Source organism: Onychostruthus taczanowskii, unplaced genomic scaffold (genome assembly GCF_017590055.1).
Source record: "Onychostruthus taczanowskii isolate IOZ18803 unplaced genomic scaffold, ASM1759005v1 scaffold38, whole genome shotgun sequence".
NCBI classification, from domain to species: domain Eukaryota; kingdom Metazoa; phylum Chordata; class Aves; order Passeriformes; family Passeridae; genus Onychostruthus; species Onychostruthus taczanowskii.
Window position 1 is genome coordinate 14,185,216 of NW_024501237.1, and position 22,061 is coordinate 14,207,276.

Consider the following 22,061-nt stretch of genomic DNA (forward strand, 5'->3'; position numbering starts at 1 on the left):
CTAATGAGGTTTGACTTCCATGTGGCACTCAAAAAGCCTTTACTACAATGTTCACGTCCCTCATTCTGATTGACAGAATTTTGGAGTATGTTGAACAGAGAGGTTTTACCTCTCACTGCATTTCCTTATGTCTGCACTCTCTAGATGGTAATCTTGAAGCATGATCCAGTGTGGCCTGTGTCTTCTCTGGGTATGATGTAGGAGAGAAAGACTTGATTTTGCCAAAAGGTGTAGGTGTTCAAGCAATGTTGTGCTTAAATTAAAAGTAACTGGTTTGAATATCAACTGCTCTTTTTTTGAACAATACTCTATAATGTTTTCTTTAATATTGTGATTCTACATCTAATCCATATGTGCATTTTCACATGCATGCTATGAGCAGCTCTCTATTCCCTTCGTGTATCTTTGGGCATGTGTGGAATGCCACTTCAATGGATTAGATTTAAATCAGAGTAAATCAGGACATTTTAGCAAACAGTTTGTTCCTTGGTCCTGCAGATCAAGCCAGATGGGTGGATCCTGTGTTTTTGCTGAACTGTATGTGCACTGCTGGGGCAACAAGAAATGCTGCGCAAAATATTTAAATATACATAATGATCTATGTTTCTCTTGCCTTTTGTGAGGTAAATGCAACTTACTTGCAGACAGAAGTGGCTGTTACATGTTAAAATGCTCACACAGCAGGATTATGTTCGTGTTTTATTTTGGCAGAGACAGTGAATTCCATTTGCATTGCAGTCACTTTTCCTTTCTTCTGACTCAAGGCTGTGTGGCTGAGGGAGTGAGTCTGTCTGCAGCTTAGATGGAGCAGCTCCTGAGTAGCCATGCAGACTGCATCCTCCTTGCTGTCCTAAACTAGATAGATCTTCCCTATTCCTGGGCCAGGGAAGTGGTCCTGCTGGAAGACAAGAAGTAAATAAGTGTTGTTGCCTGAAATGCTTGCAGTTTCTGATAGTCGAGAACTAGAGCCCAAACATTCTGTTCAACACTGTGCTTGTTGTGCTAACCTGGCTGACTTGGAAGCCAAGCTAGGTCAGCTGATGAAATGTCTGCTTTTTACCGAATTCAGTTCAGACTTGCCCTTTAGTGCTGGGGTAGGATCCCTTTCAGATTCGTGGGAACCGATGTTATACAGACTTCATCCGGAGGGCGCTTGAGCACCTGCTGGAGGCTGTCTATCGGCAAATGTAATTTTTCTTTTAAAAGGTTCACGACGCTAAGGAACAAAGCACTAACGCCACCCTCCCGGGCACGGCAGGGATGGAGGAGAAAGCCGGGACGCGGCCCGCGGTGCCCGGCCTGCAGGCGGGCCCAGGAGGCGGCCGAGGCTCGCTGCCCGCCCCGGGTGGGGCTGGCCCGGCCCCCGGGTGAGGCAAGAGCGGCGGGGCCGCGGCGGGACCTCCTCCCTCTTCGCTCCTGCCCCGCTTGGTGCCTCACTCGGTGCTCCTGGTGGCTCAGGGCGGTTCTGCGGGAGGTGAGGGGCGCGGGCAGCCGAGGCGGGCGGGCGCTGTCGCTTTCTCCTCCTCGCGGTCCCTCACTGTCGCATCTCTCTTTGCAGATTCGGACTCGGCCCCACCCGGAGGATCCCAGAGATGGCGAAGGTGAGGAAGGCGGCTCCGGGAGGACACGGCCCGACGGCCCGTGCCCGGCCGCTCCTGGGGACATCCTCGTATTATCCCTCTCCTTGTTTTCACTCCTCACCGATTTCTTTTCGGGCTCCCCCAAACCAGCCCATCCCCAAGCTGGGGCGGACGCGGACGGGAGGGGGACGGGGATCATGTGAGGGACACGTCAAGCACAACTTTTTTTTTTTTTTTCCTTCTCCTTTTTTCCACTAGTCTCCACTAATTTGGCCAAGTTTTCGGTACTCTGTGTTTATATTGCGCATGGGTGGAGGCTTCTTCTACTGAAAGGAAGGATAAAAAAAAATACCGCCTTGGCAGTGGGGGCTCAGGGCTCGGTGTTTCCATTCCCAGTTTTCCCATAGTTAACATGTTTTTTTCTGGGAGCCTTCAGTCTATAGTGCAGTTCTTCGTTTGGGGACTTTGTTTTGCAGCCTTTTGCTTGCTGTGGTTTGAGCCTGGATGAAGGTCTGAAAAATGAAACAGACTCCAGCATTTGTTTCTGTAATTGCACCAAATGCATACACTCTGAAAAGTAAAATAGGAATTTAATGGCTTATTTGTAGGGGTTTGTAATGGCTTTATGGGGTTTGTACTGCTGTAGGAAGTGGAAGTAATCAGAGTCTGTTAGGGCTTTCACAAAGGTCAGAATAATTGCACTTAATGAGTGGAGTGATTAGTAGTTTTAATACCCTTGTTAATATTTACTGATATAAAGTCTGGATTTAGTTATAAAAGAAAGGGAACTTCTTTTAAAGAAAAAAAGTTTTTAACAGTATTTTTCTAAATTCTTGAAGTTGTGGTTTTTTTGGGGGCTTTCTTTTGAGTGACAAAGAAGGGATTCTTCTTTCTCTAAACATTGGGCCTGGATTGTATGATGCGTGTTAGGAGAACAGGAGCCCTTACCAATGCCAATGCGGGACACCTGGCCAGAGGGATATACTTGGACAATAAGCCTTTTATTACAGTATATATAGCATTGCTTATAGGCTTAAGGGTAACTTCCTTTTAGTAAAAGCATGGAAATTGACAATATTCTTCTCTGTCCCACAGAGACAAACTTTTGTTCATCTTCTTAACAGGAATGTTTCATTCTTCACTAGTGCAAACTGTTTACCCTTGGCTTCAGGTAGTAAGTTTTCTACTGCCTAAGGTGACACTTGGGGATGGCTTTTTATCTGTGGTGGATGTTGGTAGGTGGAAGTCGGTGGAACAATGAGGGTTTTTATTAGGGAGGCCTTGTTCTCCAATTTTCCACGTTCAGAGGGCTGCTTTTCATGTAAGTAGTATTCTTTGCCTGTGCAGTTAGGCAGCCACAAAAGACCAAGAGTGTTAAAGCATTGTAGCCTGTAACTTATTTTATGAAAATAAAAAAACAAAGTTGAAAGAAGCTCCACTTCTCATGAGAGCTGTCTGTTCTATATGATGCATTATGAAATGGAGGTAAGAGTGAAAATGCCCATGAAATGCTGACTGACAGAAACTCCTTGTGTGCAACTAAAGCTGCAGAGTTCACAAAGGCTGCACAGCACAGTGTACTGGAGTTCAATTTAGCCTAGGTACATGACTGAAGAATAAAACCTTTGAAGAAGGTAAGTTATATTTGGAGTCTTGGTCACTGAATTACCTGTCCTTGCCCAGTTCTGTGAAGCCTTTTTTTCCCTTTGCCCAAAGGCCTGAGGAACTTTGTGTGTTCACTATCCAGAACAGAAAGGTTCATTCATTTTGTAGGAAAACTACAGTGTGTGCTGCACAGGCTGGTCTCTCCTTGCCTGTGTTTATCTGCTTTCTTTGAGGGAGCACTGCTGCCCTGACAAGCTGCCCTTTCTCTCCCAGCTGTGTGTGCAGTGGTCTTTGTTACTGCAGCAATGCACAGGGCACCATCTCCTCCTGCTCAGTGAACAGGCTGTGAGCTGCTTCCTTGTCCTTGCTGGCACAGAAATCTGGGAAGAAAGCAGCAGGTGCTGTGGGCTGATCTGTTTTGGTCTGCTACTCCTAATTTTTTTCCTGAATAAAACTTTGGGAGTATTTGGTGTGTCCATTTGTAAACTGCCAGGAAAGGATCGCTTGCTGCTGCTGAAGGTGTGGCTGCTCTGCACTATATCTGGAGTTCCTGTTTGCCAATGTGCACGTGTGACTCGGAGCACGGGGATAGTATTGCCAGCTCCATAGTGTTCCAGAAGACTGTCTCACATTCCAAAGTACAAACACTCCTTCAGAATTGGGCTCTGAGCAGCCCCTCTGGCTCTGTTGCAGTTACTCGTGAGGATGGGTTTCTCAAATGTCTGTGCATTGGTTCCTATATGGTTGCTGCTTGCTCTTCTCTCTCACCCCCTCTTTCTTTTTTTCCATCCCTCCTCCCTATCTTTGATACCTCTGTGGTGTACTGACTCAGAGTTCACCACAGATGTTGTGTAATTGTTTTTTCTCAAGAGTTTAAATTTAGTGGGGCAGATGTGAGTAGTCTGCTGTCCTGAGTTTGCTCCTCCTGTTTAAGCTGACAGTCTGAAGCACTGTTAAACTTGAAGAGGTGTTTTGCAGACATGTCTTTTTAGTTTTGCATTTGCATCAGCTCTGCCCCTGTATCCATCCACTCACAATGCCATTTGCACTGTACTGCCCTTGAAATGTCAGGAAGTAATTGCATATTTCTCATGTCATGTTGGTTTTAGACCACAGTTTGAACTGGCATCTCTGTGTGGGCTCCAATGGCTCTGAAGGCTTTTGGGTCAGCAGTGAACACTGTGTTGTGTTTATCTGCAAGGTGGGCCTTGTGTAAGACATCTTACAGCAGTCTATCATTTATTCAAGCACATGACCTGGGCTCTCCTCTGTCTGCTGGAAATAGCATACCTTCTCTCTTTGCTGGTAAAGGTTCTCCATTTCCAATCTTACTGCTCCACAGTTTTCCTGTGCCATCTTGTAAACAAATGGCTGCTTAAAAAAAGAAAAAACCAAAAAGTCTCACAGCACCTTCTTCACACTCAATACTGGTTTTTCCAGCAGCAAATTTTTGAGACACTGCTTCTGTTGCCGCAGAGAAAGCGGGTGCTCTTCATCTGTGCAACTCTGAGAAGTTGCTGTACGTGGTACAGAGCCATGATAGTGGGGAAGGAGTCTCAGTTCAAGTATGCTCTGTTGTTTGCTGATATCAATGCTCTGCATTTAACAGTGGCTAAACACAGGGGCTTGTGGGTGGGAAATATTTTGTGTCTTGGTGAGGAAAATGAAAAGGAACCTCATTAAGTGGCTATTGTTATTGTTGCTAGGATATGTGGCGCTTTTAGTTTGTGATACTAAATTGTCTCTTGGGAGACATTCCCTTTGAGGTGCTAGTTAGAAAACATTACACCTGAGGTTTTATCTTCTCCTGGAAACCTTTGCTAGCATAGAATTGGACAAAAATACCAGAGAATATGAATTTTCTCATTTGGAGGGGCATAAATTCTAAAGCAATATTATCTCTTGCTTTGTAGTATTTATATTTTTTGCCTCTGCCTTTTCATGCTAATTTTGTGTTTCTAGGAGCTTCATTGGTCTCATTGGAAAGTGTCTGGAGAAAATGAAAGCCGCTGTTTATTTCTAGTGTGTGATCACAAATTTCATTTGCAGTACACATGACTCCTTAACAACAATCACTGTATTGGGGAACGTAGACAGAAAAGAATGTGTGTGGGTTTGGGGTGTTATAGTCTTGCGATACGCTTTGTGTTGAGTTTTTCTGTGTTGTGCTTCTCTTTTTATTTTACTGGCAGGTGTAAGATGTGGTGATTGAGTAAGGGATAACTCCAGATTGTAAAAGGATTTATATCAGTGACTGTTTGTCTTTTTCATTGATGAGCTTTGGGTGCTACTGGGTGGGGAGTTTACTATCCAAATTAAAAAGGACCTATGAGGCTGTAGTGTTACTGTGTATCTGCTTACTTAAACAACAAGGAATGTTTGTAGTGATACTAAAGATAAGCTATCTTTTCATAGAGGTAAATAAATAATGAAGTTTTTTCTGGTTCATAGCTCCTTTTCAGATTTGCTGTGACAGCAAGTTTGGGCCAGGCTGTGATGGTGGTTCAGAAGAGGTGTTGCCCTCTCTTTATATGGCCAAAATGTGTAATGTTTGGGAAGGGGGAAACAGCTTTTCCATGGACTGAGTATCCTACTGCTGCAGAGCTTTCTGCTCTTGTCCATGTATTTCACAAATGAGGGATCTGAACTGGAATAACTAAAAAGGGCACTTTTGAATAGTGGAGTGTTTTAGATGGATTTGTGGTTGTTGAACATAGTGTGCTGGAGTATTTCCTGCTGTACCCCAGTTGTCAGGCCACACTGCAGTACTCTAAAAAGCACTCAGGTTGAGTTGGGCTCTGATGTGAAGTTAGGGATGGCTTCACACTTTCCCAGTACTGGGCCAGCTGTTGGGAGTGTCACATCTGCCCACATGTGGCTCCTAAAGGCATGTGTGGCTCAGGTTCTGGTGGAGGGTGGTTGGGGCAGGTGGGGAGCCAAAATCCACTGAGTGCCACAAGGGAATGCCTGAAATGCAAATGGTGCTCAGACATCAGGAAAAGTCTTAGAATTCAGCTGTACCAGATTTTCAGGAACTGCTCATCAAGCTTAGTGCATGCTCAGGCTTTCTATGCAGTGCTTTGAAAATGAGAGTTTTGAAGGATTCCTGTTATTAATAAAAATGAGAAGTGCCACGCAGAGAGATTTCATCTGGCATTTAGCGTTCACACATGCTTTGTCTATAACAGCCACACAGGAATGTTGGGCTGTTGTCACAAGACGTAGGAATTGTGAAGGGGAATTCCATTTGCTTATAACAAGATAAGAAAAGATCAATATCTGCTTCCTCTGGTATTTGTTGACATTGGTCATTTCCAAAGGAGAATTGTGGTACTTGTGTAATATTAATTATGTTGAGATTATATGGAACAAAAATAAAATAAATAACCCCACACTGGCTGGAGTGGTAGTAAGGGAGGAGGAGGGAAAGACTTTTCAGTCTTTATCTGTTTTACCAAATTAAATTCAGTTAATAAAAGTGAGACCCAAATCCTTGAGATTTCTTTCATGGTAGCCTTTGGTATTAGCTAGGAAGATGACAATAAATACATTCAAAGCGCTATCTGAAAAAAAAATGCTTATAATGGGACAAGCAGAGTGTTCCAGTGGGGTTGTCATGCTTCTGAGCTATCCTGGCTATTGAAAACCATCTGCCAAAAATAAATCTGTTGTTGCCATTTAACACTGTGACGCTTTTGTTCTGATCTGTCAGAATGTGAGAAGTGAACCTGACTCTTGGCTGCTGCTGCAGTAGGAGCAGTGGAGAGTCTGCTGGCAGGAGCACACGGGAGAGCCCTGGGGCAGTTTCTGGTTACTGCTCTTTTCTCCCTGCCCTTCTGGCTGACCTGTCTCTGATGAGTACATTGACTGGAGACCGGAGTGGCTGAAATTCCTAAGTCCAGGGAAGGCCAGATGACTGTGCTGCCTCTGGAGTAATCTGGTGCCAATCTCAGTAGGTGTCTTGGCACTTGCTATCATGCTCTTTCTTGAGAGTGGAAAAATGCCCTGCCTTTTCTGATAGCTACGTTTTTATGGCAGTGCTTACAGGAAATTTTCCCTCTTCAGCTGTTGGAAGCACCTTCCTGTGCCCCAAACCCGGCTATTTCCCCTTTTGGCCACTTCCATAGTTAATTAACTACTCTGCTAAACACATATAGGTTCTTGAGCTATCCTCTTTAAGGCAAAACTTTTCCACAGAGATGATGAATGTCCTTTTGTGTTTAATCCAAAGAGAAATTCCCTCAAGAGCCATGTTCCGTGGAAACTTAGTGTAATTGTTTTTGTGTTTGGATGAACTGATCTCTTACCCTTATGTTTGAACTGGTTTTTTTGGTTTGTTTTGTTTTTGGTTTTTTTTTTTTTTTTTTTTTTTTTTTTTTTTTTTTTTTTTAAAATTTAAAATAAGGTGACTTAAAAACAACTAAGGTAGCTGAATCACTTTTTAAGAAGTTGCTCATGTCAAAAGCATTATGATGAAAAATTGAAAGCCATTGTAGAGTTCAGTGGGTTGCAGCATGGTGGAAAAAATCGTTGTGGTACTGCTTGAGAGTTCCAGTAGGGTTTTCTTGAGGAGAAGTTCTTATTTCCATGAGTGTCTTTGTGCCATTTGCCTAGCATACATGATTTGTGCAATTAATTTTTCGATTTACTTTAGCAAATGGTAAATTCTTAGTAATTTCCCTGCATTCAGGTTCCGGTGTTGGAGATAGCAGTAGTTTGCAGAATTGGTACATAAACATACCCAAATTTATCTGCACTGCTAAATGAAGCCATAGTAGTGCCTCTGGAGTAAGCCGTATTTAAACACCCACAGACTGCTCTTTAGCCAGACAATTGCAAGAAAAGACAGTCAACTTTTGGCTTGTGAATTCAAACTTAGCCTGAGCTCATGTATGAACTGAAAGATGCAATATTCTATTTCATGGCTTTTTCCCTTTCCTTCTGACCCCTTTTTCCCCCCCAGTACACAAGAGGCACCGTGACAGCCTTCGCTCCTTTTGATGCCAGAGCTGATGCAGAAGCCCTTCGTAAGGCCATGAAGGGATTGGGTAAGGATAATTTTTATTTTACAGGAAAGAAAAGGCTCTTTCTCCTTTGCAAACATCCTTTCTTATCTACTTTTTCATCTCAGTAGATGAGAGTAGGGCATGTGTCTACAAGCCATGGAATGACAGCCCCAGGACCACACTGGTCTGGGTGTGTCCTGGTTATGACTGTGCAGCTTTCAAGGATGTTTATTTTTGGGTTAGCATGAGGGAAAAAGGAAGGGGTTTGCACATTCCCCATTAAGAAATGGATGTTCCACGTGCTGTTCTGGGCACACTAAAGTTTTACAGAGCAGTAGCTCTGGATTTACAGGGACAGCTGTGGAGAATTACAGCAGCATGGCAGGAGCTCTGCACAGAAAATCTGCAGCGGCCTCCTGGCCCTGGAAATGTGTGAGCATAGTGCAGTTACTGGGGCAAGGAATGCAAGTACACAGTGTGAATGCAGACTAAGAAGTGGTCTGTAAACCCACACTGGAGCTTTCTGCCCCAAAATTTCCTGATTTGCCATTTTCTCTGAAGTGGAAGGAAGCAGAAGGAAGGGAAGGAGGGATGTGTGATACACCACAGCCTACAGGCAAACTCAGTAGGGCTGGGAAGATGCTATGCTGGGAGGACCTACCTTGCATGCTTTGTTTATAAAATGGGTCATAGCTCCACACTGCTGCCTTCTGGGGTGTTTGGGATTGCTGGGCTGAGTTTTGCTGGGAGTTGGCAATTTGTTGGTGAGCCCAAAGGCAAGACCTTTCTGTAGAAAACAGACTGACTAAATGTTATAGCTGGTGCTTGAAGCAGAGTCTGGAGCAGAGCACTGATAGAGAACAAACAACATGTTAAGCCCTCCGGTCATGTTTTTGCCCCAAACTTGGTGGTTCAGCTTGGGGTAGGGTGACATTTGTTGTTTTAAATGCTTCTGCTGTTTGCCAGTAGGCTGTTGTTGTCAAAGCATCTTTCACTGCCTTTTGGGTTTGGGCCACTGCAGTTTGTTTTTCACAGTGTGTTTGTAACTTGTTCTTTCTGACTTCAGGGACTGATGAAGAAACTGTGCTGACGATCCTCACCACCAGAAACAATGCTCAGCGTCAAGAAATAGCTTCTGCCTTTAAAACCTTATTTGGCAGGGTAAGAAGAAAAAATACCTCTGGAAATGAGCTGGTTCTGGCTTACAACGATTACTTTAAAATATGAGGCACATTCACCATAGTCCCAGTAAAACATCCCTTGCAAGAAAATCTACTTTTGCTTTTGTCTCTCTCTCTCTCCTCCACCCTGCCTTATCCTAAAAAAATCACAATGTGTTTCAGGTTTTCCAAATGCCTGTTCATCCTTTTCTCCTGCCTTATTTGTTTCAACTGAGGTACCAATTAAAACAAGAGAGGTGTCCCTTTGTCTTTTTTGTTGTGTCTCCAGAGTCTTTCAGCTTGTAGATTGTGTGCCTCCTTTTAAAATGCTTAGTCCTTGTTCATCACAGCACTGTTTTTTCTGCACTAGGATCTTGTGGATTACCTGAAATCAGAACTTACTGGCAAGTTTGAAACCTTGATGGTGTCTCTGATGAGACCAGCATATATTTTTGATGCTCATGCACTCAAGCATGCTATCAAGGTAAGAGGAGGGAGAATTAATGCGTTACATTAAATGATTGGTGCTTTTGGTTGATTTTTTTCTTTTAGGAATGAGCTTTGGTTGCTAAAGGGAGTGCTAATAGAAGTAGGCTTAAAAAAAAATTGGCCAAGTTGTGCTGGCTGTTGCCTGTGCCATAGTTTTGTCTGGGCTTTTTTTATCTTAACTCAGAGGCAGTTTAGAAATCTACACAGCATAAGAATTGTTCCTTCTGGTGTAAATCCCATGAGTAGATGTGCAGTTGCTTTCACATTCTTTTTGCTGTTCAAGTGCAGTGCTGAAGTCCAGAGGGCTATGGATTTTCTGCTGTGAGCAGCCAAGGTTTTATAGCTATACACCTGTATGAAAATTAGTTTGGAGCATTTAACAGCAGTGTGGTGCTCTTTGTTTGTTCTTGACTTTTATTTAAGCTACAGAGTATGTTACCCCTGATGGATTGCAGTGCATGTCCACAATTAATGAGCTTGTGTAAACTGGTGTCCACCAAAATTATGAGCAGGTATTGTCTGTAGTATTGAATGACCTCTAAAAAACTGCCTTCAGTAGCACAGAGGGAATCATTGATGGGTCTGTCAGTGCTACCCTTCTAAATTTTCTCTTTAGTGAGTGCATTTAGTGCCTTTCTGGGCAGGCCAGGTAAAGAAACAATTTACAATGTGGATGTGTAGAATTTCAGTGTTGCTTCTGTGTGCTCTTTTTTTCTGCCTCTGTCACATCTGTGGAATTTCAGGAATTGGATGTCCCTGGTCTATTTACAGTATTGATTAAAATAGGGGACACTGAACTTGACTCTAGTGTGAGGTAGTGCTTTGTGGAATGACACTTCCATGCAAACTCCCAAGGTCCTGGATGAGCAGCTGGTTAATATGTAGGCTTTAGTCAACAGTGGAAGCAAGTGCTCATGCACCTGTGTCCCAGCAAATAGTCCCTCAGGGAACAGAAACTTCATTCCTGGAGGTTTTCTATAAGGCCTTTATGTGCACTGGGGGAAGGGATGGTGGTCCCTGACAGAGCAACTGATAAAGGCCTTGTTGATTAATAAAAAAAATTGCATTCCCAAGCTCCTCTTATTGAATTAGGAATCAAAGATTGACTCCTAAAATCAATAAGAGGAAATCACAGAACAGATGGGTGTAGGAGGGAAAGCAGAGATAGTGAAACAAGAGTGGTTTTGTTCTTGTCACTTAGAAAAATAAAAGGTGTTAAACTCAAGACTATGGCATTTTAGAGAATGTGTTTGCACAGGAAAGGATGTCAGTACTGGCTGCAGTTCAGCCAAGGGGGGTAGCAGTAGAGCAGAAGTGATTGCAGGGACTTCACTGCAAGGTACCTCAGCTGAGAGCACTGACTCTGTCCTGAAGGCTGTCCCGTCAATGTTCACTGCTGCTGCTTGAGTTAGAGTGAGTTTAACTGTGCCTGCCTCCCTTGTTGAGTAGGCATGTTCATGAAGCCATCTGCATTTTGGAAGTGATTGCCTGTAACCTGGCAGGTTTGTGTTCTGGATAGCTTTGTGTGCAGTTGCATATCTTTGTATGTGTTTAGTATTCAATGTTTTCCTTACAAAAACGGTTGTAAATAACATGCTGAAGCAAAAAATGCTCAATATTGCATTTCAGTGTTGCTTTTGTGAAATGACTCCTTTGTATGTATAAAAGAGCAGTGGATTATTCTTGCAAACAAAGGATTAGACTTGTTGAAACAGGATACTGGCCTGGCTTTTTGAAGTTCTGTCCTTGTAAAAGTGAAAGAGCGGCTGTTGGTTCTGGTGTCATTAAGAACTGCAGAATTGCTGGAACTATCTGGGTTAGCAATTCTGTTGTAAATTGTTTCCAGTGGAAGAAGGGGGTTTGTTTAACAGCACAGTTCACAGCAGGCTGCAGATCTGTGCTGGGTGGCTCTGTGCTCATCTGTGTCCTGGCTGGTGACAGACACTGTATGAATTAGAGCTGAGATGCAAACTTACTCCACTCAGTTCTCTTGATGTCCTTGATTGTAATAGCAAGGAACTGAGGTGTAGGCACACAGTTTGTGGTGGTTGGGAGTGGGGCTGAGCCTCATCCCCAGTGGGCACAGCTGTGAGGAGCAGGGAGCAGCACTGACAGCAATGAGCCATGGAGTGCCCAGGGGCACTGACCAACCACCAAAGGGAGCAGAGGGCACACAGGGGCAGGGCATCAGCATGAAGGGATAAAAGTTGGGCTGGAGAACAAGAAGGGCAGATGCTTGCAGGCTTCTGAAGTAGCAGGGTGTTGCTCTGTGTGGGTTGAAGCCTTCTGGAATTCTGTGGTGACACTCTGTGTGTTGTGGCCATCTCATCTGTGACACCTGGCTGTGCTTGGGTGTGAAAGGGCCCCTCTGAGTCCTGCAGCACTGGGGTTTTATGAATTGTTGGGTTGGATTTGAAAAGAGTCAAGATAAACTGGAAGAAATTGTCTTCAAAACCCCCACAGTATATCAGAGAAAATATTTTTTTTGTTTATTTGATCCAAATATATAAGTATGTGCTTGGTTTTGATTGTCAAAGGGATTTCTTGTTGTAATTTTGTTATTCCATCAACTGATTCGTACTTGCACCCCTGCAGGGAGCAGGAACCAATGAGAAAGTGTTGACTGAAATTCTTGCCTCCAGAACACCTGCAGAAGTGCAGAATATTAAACAGGTTTATCAGCAAGGTAATTTTCTGCATAAAAGGGTCTCTGTTCAGTTCCTTTAATATTATTTTAGCTCATCTTTCAAATAAGGTCTGTGCCTGAACTGATGAATGTGTCCAACATGAGGGAATTCTTTCTGCTGTGTTGCATAACTTCATATTGAAAGGAACTAGAATTTGAATTGTAAATTGAAATGGTTTTTATTTCAGGGTTATTACTGCAGTTTGTGGTGCTTCGTGCTTCATAGTTAGAGTTCTTTCAAAAGTATTTATTTCCTCCACCCATTATTTTCATCCCTTTGACTGAATTTTCAGTAGTTGGAAACAAGAAAACAGATTACATTAAAAAACAAGTGTGGGATTTTTTTTGCCTTTTGCTCTATGTTGTGTTCAAGTGCACTTATGGTAAAGCAGATTCAGCTTTTGGCTGTCCACAGGAGTAGATGCTTTTACCCTGTGATTGTGAGCTTGTTTTTCAGGGCAATGTTTAATTCAACAGATTTCTTTTAGCTCTGTGTAGATTCCTGCCACACAAGAAATTCTCATGTTTTAACAAATTTTGAGCCCAAACGCAGAGTCTCTAGGGAAAAAATTTATTAGTAGTAAACTTTTCTGGGCTCATGGTTTTTGTGCAGTGAGACTGACATATTTTAGCATGACTCCATGTCTGTATCCCCTTTAGTTCCTTAAGGAGCTGAATCCATGTATGTCACCTTGTACTTGAAAATATTGTGTATAATCTGTTCCTGACATGAGGTGTGAGGTGCTCCATCTTCCATTTTTAGTGTTATGTAAGTGAAAGTGGAATATGTCCTGAGTGTTAAAGATGTTTCTGATAGACGATTCTACAAATTATGAATCAAGTGGACTTTTTGCCTGTTCTTGCTCTCCCCTCCAAAGAGCGAGGGAGCCTGCAAGGTGTTGAGTGAATGTTGCTGTTGCAGAGTATGAAGCTGAACTGGAGGATAAGATCACAGGGGAAACATCAGGCCATTTCCAGAGGCTGCTGGTGGTGCTGCTGCAGGTTGGTGTGCTGGTGTGGGATGGCTTTCACTCCTAGGTGCACTTAGCACTTCCTGCTTGCTAAGCTGGGTTTGGGATGGGCCCGGTGCTAGGCAGGACTGCCTCTGGAGCTGAGGCACTTCCTCTGACGTGCAGGGTCAGCCTCGGGCTCTCTTCTGAGTCATTTCCATATCACTGAAGCAAACCACTACTGTGATGGCCATGGGTGTAGCAGGTGCTGCTACGTGGGGTTTTGAGCACAAAAGGGGAAGAGGACACTTATTTCATTCAGACACATGCAAGCAAAAGGGAAAAACAAGGTGGTTTTGGAAAAGATGCATTAGGAGGTGACTTGTCACAGTTACTTACAGGCTCACTATAACAGATAAATGCTTTTTGACTTACCTGCTAATTCTTGAGTTTAACAACTTCTGAATTTCTGTTTAGGCGAACAGAGATCCTGATGTTGGAGTTGATGAGGCTCTTGTTGAGCAGGATGCTCAGGTGGGTGACTGACTCAGGGTTTGGGGTATTTTGAGTTATCTCACAAAGATGGCAAACAGCTGGAATTCAAATGTGAAAGTGATAGTTAAGGTTCTCTGTTTTTCTTATATCTTTTCTTGTGCTTTTGTATGTTCTGGACAGAAGAACTGTCAAAACCTGAAATGCTGGAATCAAAATATTTTGCACTTTCACACTTCAGTTTTGCTTATTACTTAATGAGGGACCTGAATAAAACAATGGATAGGTCATTGGAAGAGAGGCTGAGCCTTGGTGATGCTGAGGGACCCACTGCTAGAAAACTCAGATGTTAACAGTTCATTCCTTAATACCTGACTTGGACTTTGCTCTGAATTGAATCCCTTGTCTATGACTGCTCCCTAACCCTGTGCTCTGGATGGAAAGGAATGCCAGCAGTTAATTGGTCTCCTTACCAGTCTCTTGCTGGGTGCCATTCGCTTTGCTGGAGTGATGGTTGATATTTCAGCAATTTGATTACAACTCATTTAATACATGTTTCTTCTCAGTTACTTCAGACAACTCTGCATGAGGCATTTTTCTCTCATAAATTGTTGAGATGAAAGAAATACAGGGATTGTTCAAGGTGACACAGAGTAAGCACAGAATATTAGATCAATAAAACATTCTCCTGATAGCACAACAAGATGGAGAGACAGATTGGCAAAATATATTTTACTGGTACAGGCCTATCCTTTGTCACTTAAATGCAGAAAGCATTGTTGTTCTGCTGTTAATTTCCTGTGACAACTACAGCTGGAAAATTAGAGGGGCAAATGTTTGAATCGTGAACTAGACTGTTCCATGAAATTTTCACTCTTGCTTTTGGCTGGGCCTGTGTAATTGAGGAAACATGTGAAGCGCTGGCAGGCAGATTCCTTTTGGCCCCTTCACTTGGGTTTAAATGAGCAGCTAGATTTAGGAGACCCCAAACCAGGATCTTGAAAAGATCCTGGTTTTCCAGACAGCCTCTGTGGTTTGCTGCATACATTTAACTTGAGCTGGGACCTCAAGTCAATGGACTTTTCCATTCACCACCCAACACAGCTGGAACAGATTCAGTCATTTTCTAATTGCTATTGCCAGGTACAGATGGTCAGAACTGAGGTACATGACTATGCAGATGTAGGAGTATTTTTGGCTTCCCAATGTTTTCCTTGAGTCATGTATTCTGGAAAGGACTTGGTACATTAGAAAGCCAACTTTTTGCTCAGTGGTGATTTTTAAATTTTTTGTTTATGATTATTAAATATTAATTCAAAGCAATTGTAAGACTTTTCTGAGACTGCCTGAAGGAGAAAGTCTGACTTTTTGGAAGAGCTTTTGTGACTATCACTTCTTTAAAGTTATACAGTTGAGGTAAGTGTTGTGTATTGCCCAGTGGCAAGGCAGGTACAAACTTAAAGCTGACATCAAGTTCTGTTTGCAACTTCTAGTATCTCTAACTCAATCTTTTGCTGATATTTTTCTAAATGCTGTACTGGGACTTCTCATTTGCTACTGGATGGAGAGTGCTGGTATTCATTGGAGGGCTTAGCATATGTTATTTGTAATAAATATCCTGGCACTGAGTGCCTTGAGCTTTTTCCTCTCCACCTTTTTTTCATTCTGTACCATTAATATTAAAAAGATCATATACACTGCAATATGTACAGCCTTTCTTCTTACAGAGTGCTTAGCACACAGTTTGGAAAAAGGCAAAGTTTTCCAACCGTCAGGAAAAAACTTGTTTCATTTTCCCAATTTCTTTTCCTTTCTCATTTTCTCCTGGCTCTTACTCATTCCTACTTTTTGAAGTGCTTTACTTTCCTGGTGCTGAAAATGCATCCAGGTCTTTGTCTGCATCAAATACAGACTTGCCTGAAAAACCAAAAATGTGCTAAAACCATGATTCAAATCTAGTTTCAAACAACTAAGAATTTATCAGCCTGAAAATCCTCTTTCTGAGAGCTTCTAGACCCATCTTCCCCTCCTTCTTGGAGAACTTCCTCCTGCGCCAAGTTGTCCTGGTTCTGCTGTTGAAGAGCTATCATGTAACAAATTTTTGCTACTGTTTGAAAAAGGGAAGGGCAAAAAGGGCAGAAAAGGCAGCGCTGTGAGTAGTTTTTATCTGCTGTATTATCACAGTTTCAGCAAACTTCAGTCCTTATGAAGAGGACTATGCAGAGTTTCAGGGCCTGAAGCTGCTTTACTTATGGGAATGCCTTCACAGTCAATTTCAGATTTTTTTTTCATTTATTTCTAAAATTCAGTACTTGGCAATTTAATTTCATTTTTTTCCCTCCAGCTATAGCTTGTTAGTAAACTTAATGCTCTGTAGAGTAAGACAAATGGAGCTTTTCAACAGGATATGTGGGCACAAAACAAATGCTGATGTTTTGATCTCTTGAATTCATAACAGGTTTTGTTCAGAGCTGGGGAGCTGAAATGGGGAACGGATGAAGAAAAGTTCATCACGATCTTGGGAACCCGCAGCGTTTCCCACTTGAGAAGGGGTAGGTAGTGTGGTTAATGAGGGATTGAGAGCTTCTGCCTGAAATCCAGCCTGGAAAAGCTCAGCCCATATCAAGGTGCCTACTTTATGAGCTGATAATAGAGGGAGTATACCTTTATCCCTGCTCCTTGCCCATCCAGAAGTATCTTTTATCAATCCGTTTAGGCCATTGGGAATAATGCATGGAGCTGTTCCTTCCAGGTGCAGGGAGGGGCTGTACAGGGGGCATCTGATGGGAAATTGGTGCTCAGAACAAGACAGTGAGTGGCCAATGGCACCTGAGCTGTGGATAACACACAGGTGGCATTGTCCTGAATGGAGGGGCACTGGCAGGAATGTTGGATGTTCCCTGACCAAGCACACTTTGTTTTGCAGTGTTTGACAAGTACATGACAATTTCTGGCTTCCAGATTGAAGAGACCATTGACCGTGAGACCTCTGGTGATCTGGAGAAGCTGCTTCTGGCAGTGGGTAATTGAGTCCTAGCATGTCTAGCACTAGGCTGCCTTTGCTTACTCCCAGGCCTCCTGAAATTGCAGTTGTCACAGAGGCTGGTGTGAGAACAGGGTTCCTTTAGAAAGGTAATCAATCACCTGGGATCTATTTTTATGTCTGGAGAAGAGGTGGTGAACTGCATTCTGTTTGGTCATGTGCACTTCTGCCAGAGCTGAGACAGAGCTCTGCCTTCACCTGTATTCCTGGCAGCTTATCTAGGACAGTGTTGGAGAGTTTGACTAGTAAAGTCTCTCTGTCAGAAATAAATGTATGTTCTAAATCCCAGAACCCAAAGAGTTGTAACAGAGGAACAGACCAGGTGACACCACTGGAGAGAATAACCCAGTGACACACACCTTGTCATGGCAATCAGAGATTGCCCTGTATTTAATAGCAGTCATTAATTCCATCATTTGTCTTTTCCAGTGAAATGCATCCGAAGTGTGCCTGCCTATTTTGCTGAGACCCTGTATTATTCCATGAAGGTATGTAAATGTTTTCCCTAGGTCACTTTCCATCTCTTCCAGCTATGATTCCTCTCCCTTTAGGTTGTTCTTAATTTCTTCTGCCCTGTAAATGCTGACAGTATCACTAAGTGTCTGCAGAAGGTTCAAGGAGTGCAGGGCTGGGAGAGGATGCAAACAATTCCTAGTTTCCTTGGTGTTCTTTGTGGATTTGTCAGACCACAGACAAACCTTTTAGTCTCATCAGCTGTTTTTTGATTTGGTGTTGCTACATTGTAAAGTGCCTGGCAGTATCTACTGGATACTTCCCAGCTGATTTAACTGCAGTGTCTTTAGGTGGTGGGTGTACTGATGAAGGAAAGAATTGTAGATTGTGCAAATTGCTACTCTTTGATTTGGACGTGAGTATTTACTGACTGAGGGCATTGGGTAGCTTTGGAACACATCTTAGGTTACTATCCAGAAGCAGAAGAAACTCAGCAGAGAAAGCAAAGGTTTAAACAGCTGCTAAAGATTTTTACAATATAAAATATAATATAAAATGTTTGTATTGCATTAGCAGTGCATCCATGTTTCTGTTGGCTTCACCTTCTCCTGGATGGCAAGAGATAAGTAGGGAAAGCTGTAATTTTTAACTTCCAGTGGATAATGTTAATTAAACCAGAGGCAGGTACTCTGTTATTTTCAGGCAACTTGGCAAGTTATCAGCTTCCCTGAGGAATTCCTCCCTTCCCCTTGCTGGAGAGCCCTGAAGTATGTTTGTCAGAAGATGAGGTGACAGCTTGAGAGTTAGCGATGAGACAAAATTATAGCTTAATTTTTAGAAGTCCTTTACTGCTTCTGTGGATACCAATGCAGAATAAGGTTTAGGTGAAAAATAAAAGATATTGTATCAGTAGGCTGAACTGCCTGAGAAGGGTTACTTTTTTCTCAATAATTAATTTTTATTTTTTAAAGAATGCAATTTTCCTGTAGGCTTTAGATTCTTACACACTTCTGTTGTGAGGAGCCTCACCAATGTGTGCTGGTGGGATCCCCCACTTTTTTTTAAAATAAAAATCATTCAGCACTTCAGATAGGAAAGCTGATTTGTCAATTATTACTTTGACAGAGGAGTTTGTACTTCTAATTTATTGGTTAGGCATAACAAGGTTCTTCACTGGGCAGAGTTGGCTTTCATGATTTGGTATGGCAGAGCTTGGCTTTTATTCCTCAGAAACCACCGGACTCATGGCATAACTTTTGAGCAGCTTTAGGGCACTTTTAGGTGTAATCCAAGAATATTGCACCCAGAAGGATTGAGCGGCCCTGGACATTAGGCTGAAGATGACCGTGGGGGCTCTGCCAAGTCCTTCCCTGAGGTGCATCCACAGGTCAGCACATCAAAGTTTGTACAGCTTCAGCTTGTGTGGAGTCTGCCTTGTCTGAGCAGAGCGGTCAGGGCCTTGGCCTGCACAGGAAGGTGAAATGTTTCAAGCACTGACCATGATGAACAGAGTGGGGCATGTTTGCGTGGTTGGAAAAGGTTTGTGAAGCTTTGCCCCCACAATGAACAAACAGGTGGAGAGTTTGTGGGATGAGTTGCTCTGCCTGTGTCCTGCTGTGTGATGTTGCTTTGTACTGGTCACTGCTGGGATTGAGGTGCCCAGTTCCAGAACTGACTGCAGTTCTGCAGCCTGAGGGTGCTCTGCAGGGGGGATTTACATGTGATTCTGATTGTGGTGAGCAGCTGTGCTACTGTGTGAGCTTGCAACTGGGGTCTTGTAAATTTATGTGGGCATTTGCAGTTGAAGCCTGAGATGAAACATGAACTAAGAGGCCTGAGCATCTGGCACTTGATAGAGGTCCAGGGATCAGAGCTCCTCTGTTCCCCACATTTCAGTGCGAATGTCTCATAATATTGTCCCGAATATTCTCTGTTTTGGAGCTGAACTGTAGGGCAGGAGTGGTTTGAGATGCCACTTGTTGCTTTCATGTTGTACCATGGTTGTTCATATTTCATGTTGTGTTGCAGCATCTGTCCAGAACAGACTGATACTTGAAAGTTATTTGATCTTTTCTCTTTAGGGGGCTGGCACTGATGATGAGACCCTGATCAGAGTCATGGTTTCAAGAAGTGAAGTTGATCTGCTGGATATTAGACAAGAATTCAGAAAGAATTTTGCGAAATCATTGTATCAAATGATTCAGGTAAAATTACTGTTCTGTTCTTGAGAACATGGGGTGATTGAGATCACTGTTTTCACTGTTGTTTTTCTTGGCAGAGGATGGGTGTGGGTAGAGCTGGGTGACCTGGACTCTGAGATTGAGTTCCTCTGCAGTTTTGACATGGCATTGTTGAAGTGGGGGACACTTCCTATGGAAAAGGAACACTTCCAGTGTTTGCTAGGGCAGATGATGTGGTTTTCTGAAATTGCAATTACTCATACACCACGTTTAGCTACTGCATCATTTCCTTGTTCTTGTCTGGGTTCCTGATTGTGCAGTACTTCAGAGAGGGTGCTGGCTCCAGAGAAATAACACTGGGGGTTGGAGTCTGAATTACCATGAGGTTGAAGTTTAGATCTTGGGTTGTGGTGTGGTTCCCTTTGCAACATTTCCAAGTGAAGAGGGTTTCACTGTGAGTCATAATTTCCTTTGAGTGGATAGGAAGGAGCAGGAAGGGAAGGAGCCAGCAAGAAATCTGGAGCTAGCTGTTGCTGCAAAGTTAAGCCAAAAGGCTTTTATTTTTTTCCTCTTGTTTTACACTGAAAGCCCTGCTTTTTTACTATTTTTCTATTGTCATTCCTGACATTATGCTCCCTTAACTAGCCTGAGTGGCATTTCTTTTTGGCAATGCCTGCCAGGCCGATATGGATGTCATATCAGAGCTTCCCAGTGATCACAGGGAGCAGAGCTGGTGCCTTTCTGGGCAGTGGCAGGTGCACTTTGCCCGTGTGTTGCTTTTGGTGCTGCTTTGGGCTTCTCCTTTTTACTTTCCCCTGCAGACAAATGTGTCAAATGTGCAACGGGCAGCTCTGTTTTCTAGTAAAGCTTTTGGAGATTTTTATCTCTGGCAGTCTGTCTGTGTAAATACAGCTCTCGTGTAAGAGAGAGAATTTCCTTGTGTCATTCCTGAGTGGAGAGTCATCTGTGTGGATTTCCTGTGGGTGGGATGAATGTGTGACAGGCTGGGGCCCTCCTTGGAAGCTGCTCTGGTGACTCACGGTGCCGCTGTCCTGCCTTGACAGAAAGACACGTCCGGGGACTACAGGAAAGCGCTGCTGCTCCTCTGCGGTGGGGACGATGACTGATGGGCAGGGGACACGCAGCTCTCCTTGTACTCCAGCTTTGCAGCCCTTCATTAGCATGTCTGCCTGAGGTTTTGTATCTTAATGCTTTGTGGCTGCTTGAATTTATACTAGGATTGCACTTAGTAAAAAGGAGCGCTTTGTTATCCCTCCTTGTCCCCATGTCCCAACTTCCAGGAGTACCAAGTGCCTTCTGTGATCTGCAAGAGTCACCTTCATGGAAAGTGGGTGCTGAGCACAGAACCCAGTTCTTTACAGGTGTTTCGCTGGAATAGGAAAAAATAATAATGTATTTCACAATAAATTCAAGATTATCCTTTTTTGCTTTTTATTCCTTACATTTCCACTGAGTGTTAAGCTAGTTCTAACGTGGCAAGCAAGGAAATCCTTTATATGTAATATTGGAATGAATTTGCTGAACATATTACAAGCAATCATTGGATTTCTAAAGGACCAATAAATTTTTCCCCTCTCATCACAGTTGTATGTGGTTTTTAATCTAATTTCATGTTTTGATATATTTTCCCTTTGATATGACTTCACTGCTTCAGACTGTTGGTATGTATTTCCTCCCATTATTGAGGTTTTGAAGTATCCATGTGGTTTTGCAGCTCTCCATTTTCATGTCTAGCCTAGGATATGGGTGCTGTGGTGATGCCATTGGCTAGTGCAGTTGGAAAACCCAAACGTTGGTTCTTGCTTGGGCATTGCATTCTCATTTTGTGTTTTTCTTCTCCTCTAAAGCTGAGGCAGGGAAGGAAGGAGAGTTGCTGTGCAGGGCCAAAGTAGAGCAGATGTGCTGCATTCTAGGAGCAGTCAAGGATGTCTGGGATGGAAGCAGGTGAAGAAGAGATGGGATCAGTTCTTCAGGGGTCTTGTGGGAAAGGAGGATGGTTTCAGCATCCCTCCCCTCAGGTTATCAGGGAGCAGAGCGCAGGGTGAGAGAAACACCAGCCCGTTGTGTGGGCTGCCTTGAATTCTCTGCTTTGGTTCAGCATTTATGACTGGATCTGAAAATCAAATTGTCGTGTGTGAAGGAGAATAAAGAGGCTTCTCTTTCATGCCTTGGTCAAGTCTGAACACCATGGCTCTAAACTTGGCTTGTCAGTCAGTCACATCAGCTGCAGAAACTGCACATTTTAATAGTCCTCCTGAAACTGATTCTTCACAGGTTAAGAGCTTTAAATATTTCATATTGAATAAATGTAAAGTTTAAGTTTTTATATTGTAATGCTAAGTTAGTACTGTTATGATCTCTTGCTAAGTGCTTTGTTTTCAGTGTAAAATATGCAG

The 22,061-nt window shown here is 43.1% G+C and overlaps 1 protein-coding gene across 1 annotated transcript; it reads left to right on the plus strand.

Moving 5' to 3' along the window:
• Positions 1–1,327: 1,327 nt before the first annotated feature.
• On the plus strand, positions 1,328–21,243 carry ANXA5 (annexin A5). Its single transcript, XM_041412109.1, has 13 exons — positions 1,328–1,474; positions 1,559–1,601; positions 8,149–8,233; positions 9,258–9,352; positions 9,722–9,835; positions 12,436–12,526; positions 13,449–13,528; positions 13,954–14,010; positions 16,427–16,520; positions 16,895–16,990; positions 17,441–17,499; positions 19,546–19,668; positions 20,709–21,243. The coding sequence occupies exons 2-13, from the start codon at positions 1,593–1,595 to the stop codon at positions 20,769–20,771; spliced, it is 966 nt and encodes a 321-aa protein (XP_041268043.1). The 5' UTR covers positions 1,328–1,474; positions 1,559–1,592; the 3' UTR covers positions 20,772–21,243.
• Positions 21,244–22,061: the final 818 nt, after the last annotated feature.

What these genes read in the sequence shown, in the direction of transcription:
- ANXA5 (XM_041412109.1), top strand. An exon ending in TAAACAGGTTTATCAGCAAG is followed by an intron (nt 12,527 to 13,448) that starts GTAATTTTCTGC and finishes TTGCTGTTGCAG; the next exon opens with AGTATGAAGCTGAACTGGAG. An exon ending in CATTGTATCAAATGATTCAG is followed by an intron (nt 19,669 to 20,708) that starts GTAAAATTACTG and finishes CTGCCTTGACAG; the next exon opens with AAAGACACGTCCGGGGACTA.